General features: G+C 35.4%; 1 protein-coding gene across 1 annotated transcript in view; it reads left to right on the top strand.

Moving 5' to 3' along the window:
* The first annotated feature begins 2,299 nt into the window (after nucleotides 1-2,299).
* Nucleotides 2,300-7,884, top strand: part of LOC117106355 — a 60,038-nt gene continuing 54,453 nt past the window's right edge. Inside the window, exons 1-3 of the mRNA XM_033247725.1 lie at nucleotides 2,300-2,418; nucleotides 2,958-3,094; nucleotides 5,410-5,468. Of these exons, the coding sequence (XP_033103616.1) occupies nucleotides 5,418-5,468 (51 nt within the window). The 5' untranslated portion in view covers nucleotides 2,300-2,418; nucleotides 2,958-3,094; nucleotides 5,410-5,417. The remainder of the gene's footprint in view (nucleotides 2,419-2,957; nucleotides 3,095-5,409; nucleotides 5,469-7,884) is intronic.

The following is a 7,884-nucleotide window of genomic DNA, read 5'->3' as shown; positions in this document are numbered from 1 at the left end:
CGCATGTACTCATCATAATATGCAAACTTTCCTTTTTTTTAATAATACAAAAATATATTAGTATGTCATTATTGCGACCAATACTCCGTCATTTATTTAAAATAACAATACAAAATCACTAATACTCGTTAATAATAATAGTTTAATAGTACCATAATGTTCATAACAACATAAAATGAACAACAGTATCCCTAGGCGGTCCATATCCTTTATCGTTATTACCCAAACCTAAGAGATGGTTGTTTGGGATGGTTACGTCAGGTAAAACACGAAAACGAAAATATTTGGGCTTAGTAAAAATAGAGTATAAGAAACTATTAAACAGAGATGCCCGATCCATGGCGTGAGAAGCAGTTACACTATTAAAATGCAATATTTTGGGCAAGGATTTTGATTTAGTTTTGTTTCTTACGAACGTCCAGAAACGTTTAGGATTATTAACAATTAATGAACCAATATCACTGAGTAGGCCTAATTGTTAAATTTTCGGTTAATAAGGTTTTTGTGTTTGTTCCGTCATTTTCTAAACCTAGCCCAATGGCTCTCTTTATTAGTAGACTTAGCACGTTTCTATGCAGAAATTTCTTTGTTCTTAAAGTGCCTAAATTCACCTTCTATCCAAGCCGGTGCTGTTGTAGCTCTGATGGTCACTTTGGGAACATGAGTGTTAAGAAAATTATTTATGATACTAGCAAACTTTTTCCAAGCTGAGTTAACATCAGTAGCATTGTACACCTCATTGAATAAAAGGCTATCAAAGGTTCTTTTAATGTTAGAAAAATTAGCTTTCTTATAATTTAAGACTTTGCGTTTAAAACTCGTTGGCCTAGCGATTTTAGATCTAATTTTAAAATGCAAAAGCTTGTGATCAGTTTGATATAAATGATTAGACTGAATTACATCCGAAAATCTATCAGGTGAACTTGTGAAAATAAGATTAAGAATAATTATCACAACCCTCCCGTGAAGGAATTTATTAATTTGAGCTAAGAAATGTTCTTGTACTGTGCTAAAAAGGCGCCCTTCAGCGGAATCAGCACTAATATCATCAAACAAATAACCATTGACCTTGGGAAGATTAAAATCTCCAAGCAGGGGGATGTGGTTAAAAAGCGGTCTGAGTTTGGCAAGAGTTAATGATAGTATGTTAGTAAATTCGTCTTTGATTCCGCTGGGAGATCTGTAGCACAGTACAAGTGCCATTTTTTTGGCCTAAAGAGGGTCTAAGTTCTATTATCATGAATTCGTCGTTAGGCTCGATGTCACAGCGCCTTGTAGAAAGTAACGTAGACTTACAAGACTCCACCACCATTCTTCTTGACGCCACGCACACGATCCTTTCTATCCCAGTAAAGGAATTTCTAAATCAGAGACAGAGTCATTGAGCCACGTTTCCGTAATGAATATACAATCGTTATGTTGAGAGGATTCGATGACCTCAAGATCTCTGAATTTGTTTGTTTTTGGTATTGACCATTTTGCAGCTCCTAGCATTTATGTATAAACAGTCAGTAGAGTTCTCTCGGCATGTCTACTACTAGTAATGCTATCTTGCAATGATTCATTCGTAAGCAATGTATTAATTCATAAAAGGTATTATGAATATATTTTGTGAATGCAATATATACATACAATACAATAAAATATAGTTAGCTAGAGCCTATAGCCTGGGCTATACCTAGAATAACGAAAGCCCCCTTTGTATTGTAGTTTCATTTTTGTTTATTGTTTATTTTTGAAATACACAAAAACACGCAAATATGTGAATTCAGAATCGTGATTAAAAGACACGCATTATCAGTAGTAAAATCTAAAAATTGCGGTCCTTACCTACCAAGATGATTAATTGAAAAAAAGAGAAAATTGAGAAAAGGGAATAACACACCTCATAAGTCACATCCAACACTGCTCCTGACAGAGACCTTAACAATTAATTACACAAATGAATACCCATGGTCAACTTTGACCAACGGATGCCAACTACCTACCAAGATAATTTAATTGAAAGCAGCACACCGATAGGGTGACCTTTTTTAGATGGTTATTGACGAGATTAATAAGCTAATAATGGAGAGACAGTTGAGTATCGAAGCTTTAGCAGTCATGAATTTGTAAATTTTATTTCTGATGTATTACAATCATCTACTAAGCAAGTTTATCTTTAATAATAGGCCTACAGTTTAACATGATTACTATCAAATTGGATAATATTCTTATAATGTTTGAAATACAAAGGTAAATCTTACACAAAACTTGGATACGGGCTAGCCGAGTATGGGCTAGATCCAGCAAAAAGTATGGATACGATTTAGCCTGTAAGCCATAATGAAGTTCCTTGGCTCTTTCCCACACATCGGCCAGCAGAAAGGTATTCGTTTAGCCTAGTCATAAGAGACACCTTTCATGATTTTTCTGTAGGTATGTGGCTGTATAATTCTACAATTTTAGAGGGAAACATGCTATAGGCCTAGGCTTGGAATGCAAATAACTATGTAAAGCGTGTGTTTAGAGTCGTTATTAGGATTTTTCACTAGCGCATTATAAATCAATATAATCTAATAAATTAAATGGTAGGAAATTAGGATGTTGGTTCCCGGCGTTTGAGGCTATTCCTGTATGGTAGTTAAACTGTTGTAATCTGCTTGTTTTATTATATGAAATACAGGACAAATAATCCGTACTAGGATTGTATAACAATTGCATAATTCCATTCTAAGCGGACTGTCACTCGTCCTAACTAATATGAATATGATAACAGTATAATATATTTTGTATTGTTGGGGTGTTATTTTGTTATGTTGTATTGGGGCTGTATTGTTAAGGTTGTACAATTAACATATTAGTTATTATTATATTTTTAGTGATTTTAATGTGGCATAGTCATCATAGGCGATTCAAGAATGCAACATCAACGTGATGTCATGTTCTGTAAATCTATTAATATTTGTTTTATATAGATTACAAAGAAGAAAATCAGAAGTGAATTTAGTACTTCAGGTAAATGCAGCAACACCAAATGATCGATCAAAAGATCACGGAGCTCTTGTCGCCAAGTCAGCCACACCAGCTGATATTTTGAGATCGGCTATTCAAGGTGAATTCTGTAATTGCATGCGTTCTTTGATATATTGTTTTTATTGTTGAGAACATTTTGAATAATGTGGCCTATATCTAATGACAATATAGAAAAATGTAGAATCATATATCAACATAGAAACAGGGTATTGGGTGAAGTAAACTCGTATTGAGGGTGACTAGTCATTGGTCCGAAGGCCCATTGGTCCGACAGTCCATTGGTCCGAAGGCCCATTAGTCCGAAGGTCCATTGTTCCGAAGGTCCATTGGTCCGAAGGTCCATTAGTCCGAAGATCCATTGGTCCGAACGTCCATTGGTCCGAAGGTCCGAATGAGAGTGTCTTTTCCGGTCATCTAGAAGTTCTATATTTTAAAATTTCCTACCCCAACCGTGGTGGGGCTGAGGTAAAATTGGACTGGTTAAGCCCTCCTCCTCCTCCAAATTTTAGGGAAAAAATGTCGACGCTCTTGTTTTCATTGTGATAAGGTCCAAAATTTTATGATCACGACCACCCCCCACAAAAAAAAATCCTGGATACACCCCTGTAGGCGCTATATTTGTTAAACGCCTCTCACTTAAACTCATAGTATTTTGTACAGAGTTAATTAACTTAAACAATGCTACATTTTTCATTGCAACTTTTTTGGTGACTGATTATAAATATTGTTATTTAAATATTTATATATTTGGTTGGCGTTTTAATACCCAAATAATCTTCGTCATCGTCGCCAACATCCTCATCATCATTATAATCGTCAAGATCATTCGTCACCTTTGTGAACGTTATCAGCAGGAGAGAATCCAGAAAAAAAAATGCTAGTAGGGGATAAAATTATCAAAAAGGTTTTAATAATACCATTTAAACACTAAAATATCATTATAAGGTCTTTCCATTCTGCATTTTAATTATTCACCTTACAGTATTTCATAATTGTTTAGCCTTTTCCCAGCCATTTTAGGGTCCTTTGTTTTAATTGCTTTTTTTTTAACGCAATATTTATCGTTTGTTTGTTTGTTTGCAAATTTCATCTTGGCAATGTTTAATGTGGTTCCGAAAAAGTTGTTGTCATTGAACGTTTTAAATGATCTTGATTTACTAACTTTTTGGTACATTTTTTTTTATTTTGCGATTTTAATAAATCAATCAATGGTCAGTAAGCCGAAGGCTAATTACACCATAAGTTGATATATTTTGTTTAGTGACAAATATTAGGTCAATAATTGTTTTAATAGTTTTTGTTGTAAAAATTGATGAATAACTTGCATTATATTACCTTGACTGACTATGGTGTTCATCTATTTAGGTTAGATTAAAATCTAACATAATGGCATCATTATATAATGCAGTAAAATTTTGATACGTTAGGTCAAGTTTTGTTAAATATTCAGCCTTTGCTTTGAGTGGTCTATAAAATTGCCTACAGAGCTATTGAGTGGGGTGAGTTTATTTCTACCGATAGTGCTTTCCATCTTTGTCAAACATATTCATTTCTTTAATAGATTACCATTTTTAATGTAAAGTAATTTACCACCTTGCCTATCAAGTCTACAGATTTCATGAACTTCGAGTAACACTTCATTGTTGTCAATATTATCACCAGTAAATCCCGGTTTAGTTTCAGCCAGCCACGATGGTCCTCCGGTGATAATCGTTATTGAACCTACAGAAATTGTACAAACAAATTTCCTGTAGGCAAAACAAAACCCTGTAGGACTAATTATAAACAAAATCTTGACGATCCAGAAATTGCGTAAAAAATCCCGCCGATCCTGACTTTAAAAAATCCCGTAATTTTACCAAATCCCGCCGATTCAGTTATTGCGTACAAAATCCCGTAATTTTACAAATAAATTCCCGTCCATCCAGAGGAATCCTAACAAAATTCCGGCGTGATGGGGTCATTCTGATGGAATCTTACTGAATCCCGATCGGGATCCCGATTTCATCTTTGATAGGGTATCTGTCATCCATATGTGATTTTGTTTGATTGTCACTATGGTTCTTGTTTTTATTTATGAAATATGGTACCGTATCGTATTGTGCCCTATCTTAAACTTTCGGACCAATGGACCTTCGGACCAATGGGCCTTCGGACCAATGCACCTTCGGACCAATGGGCCTTCGGACCAATGGGCCTTCAGAATAATGGTCCGTCCCCGCATTGAGTACATGAAGGCCTACCTCAGTTAAGCGCAGGCCTACATATCTTTTGGGTATGTGTTTAACGCTGGTGATATAATGTGAACTGATTTGCTCTTTTTATTATAACGCATTGTATCAACTGAATAATTGCTCATTCTATTTCCAGTTAACAGATTTTTTTTTTTTTCAGGAAAAGAAATGACAGAACTTCGACATATTATACACGAACTGAGGACATTTGACAGTATGGTAAATTAACAAGTACACATTACAAATTAAGTTAAATTTAAGTTTAAACTGTCTCTCTTAACTGTGGAGTTTGAGCAATTCAGTCAAAATATAAAAAATAGTGTTTATATCCTGTGTAGCATTCTCAATACCTAAAGGCTATGTTTCTTATGTAAAGTCTATTTCACACACCGGGTATAACTGACGCTGGGAGCGCGTTCAGTGGCGTAGCTAACAACTTGAATGATTATTTAGTACCGCCTGATTATAAAAATACACAGGAAAATAACCAATGTATGACTCTTTTACATGGTTGGTGGATTTATTGCCTATGTTCAGACAAACGAGTTACACATGAGTACGCCTTTAACCGGTATGAAAATAAGGTTGTTCAAACTAAGCGGGAATCATACACACATACTAGACAAGCATGGTATTTTCGTTGAAGTATTAGACCTATTATATATATTTTAAAGGTAAGATATTTAAACAAACATATTGCAGTTTGTATGGTATGCGTAAATCAGCCTACAATATGATATTAATTTGGCCACCCCTACTATCAGCTTGGAGGTCTAGGCCGACACATTTGGCAAAATGCCTGAATTTAAAAAACACACTAAATCCATAGTAATGTTCATATATATTTATAAGCAAATAATTGTTCTAGAATTATTTACCACAACAGAAGAGGTGTTTGTGTCAAAAATAAATCACGTTTTCGGAATGTACAATACATACGATTCAAGTGGCATGTTGTGGTATAATCAGGGAACAGTAGAATTACATTGGAACATCTCGAACGAACATCAAAGGTTATAACCCGCGGTACCGCCCTTTCTATTACAAAAGCAACTGATAAGCAATTTACAACTAAATATTGTTCGAAGGTTTGCATGGCGAAGTTATAATATATATTGTGATGCTTGCAGTACACCACATAGATAGTTCTGAAAAGAACTGTTGGTTGAGAATATCTCGACGTTTCGATTAAGTTGCTTCAATCTTCTTCAGGAGAATACTATCTACAGAAATTCCAAACAGGGAAATACTTATATGTTTGGGGTAGTGAGACTTACTGAACTAAACAATAGCGGAGACTACGTGTGAAAAAAGCTAAACTAAAGCCAAAATTCACAGACCCTGCAAAAAGGTGGGACGTCGATAGAAAGCCAAGACAGTGGCATTGTTTTAGGTTGGTGAAAGGAAAGCCAACAACAATAGCATGGTTCCCAGTGTGGCGAGAAAAAGTGTTGCATTGGTTTATTGTAGTTTTATTAGGAACAGCCAAATATCGTCTAGAAGGTGACCCTACTCTTCAGGAAAGAACAGTACTGTGTTTACTGCCTACCAGTTTCAGATGGCATGACCAATTCTTTGAACAAACAGAAGGCACGGCCATGAGATCTCCTTTATTCCCAGTCATTGCCAACGTCTTCCTCGAAGAATTCGAACAGCTAGCTCTTCATTCCGCCACCCGAAAACCAAAACTTTGGCTCCGATACGTCGGTGACACATTCTTCATTTAGATAGTTTTCTAGATCACCTGAATTCTCAGCACAAAGCAATTATGTTTACTATTAAAGAAGAATACAATCGCTCTTTACCTTTTCTTGATGTTTTGGTCACCAGGTAGAATACAGGGATTTTATCACATTCAGTCTATCGCAAAAACAACTCACACCGACAGATATTTAAACAAACAGTCGTTTCACCATTCATCTACCAAGAAAGAAGTTTGCTACACACTTATCAACAGAGCACACAGCAATAGTGACCGCGACTCTATCCAGCAACAAGTGCAGCACGTCATGCAACCTCTGAAACTGAACGGTTATCACATGAGAGATTTTAAATTATATAAATCCAGCAATAGCCAAGATGATACGGGATCTAGAAAGTATGTATGTTTACCATATTTGGGACAGATTTCACACCGTATTCAACGTATTTTACAAGCCGATATTAAAGTTTTTCAAAGTGCATTCTACAAACTATCCCGGACTCTTCAAACACACAAGGATAAGCCACCAGCACAGAGCCAGCCAGGAGTTTATCGGATTCCATGCGAATGCGGAAAAGTTTACATTAGTGCAACAGGAACACCAAGGCCATGCCAGGAGAGGGGAACAACAAAAGTCATCTATAGTCATGCACTCCCACACACAATAGCACCGTGTATGTTGAGATAAGTCTGTACTGATAGCCACTGTACCACCTTGGCATTCCAGACGGACCAGAAAAGCTATACAAAATTCACAAACACGACACAATACATCAAGATATCGATTTTTTTTATTTATTCATTATTCAACATGACAATACAAAAGAGACAAAACATAACATTCGTACATACTAAAATCTAAACAGTTTAACCACAATGGGGGTATATATATATATATATATATATATATATATATATATATATATATATATA

Source organism: Anneissia japonica, unplaced genomic scaffold (genome assembly GCF_011630105.1).
Source record: "Anneissia japonica isolate Jap-2015-1 unplaced genomic scaffold, ASM1163010v1 scaffold288115_len170739_cov164, whole genome shotgun sequence".
NCBI lineage: Eukaryota > Metazoa > Echinodermata > Crinoidea > Comatulida > Comatulidae > Anneissia > Anneissia japonica.
Note: the sequence above shows the minus strand (reverse complement) of the source record. Positions and strands in the feature narration are given on the sequence as shown.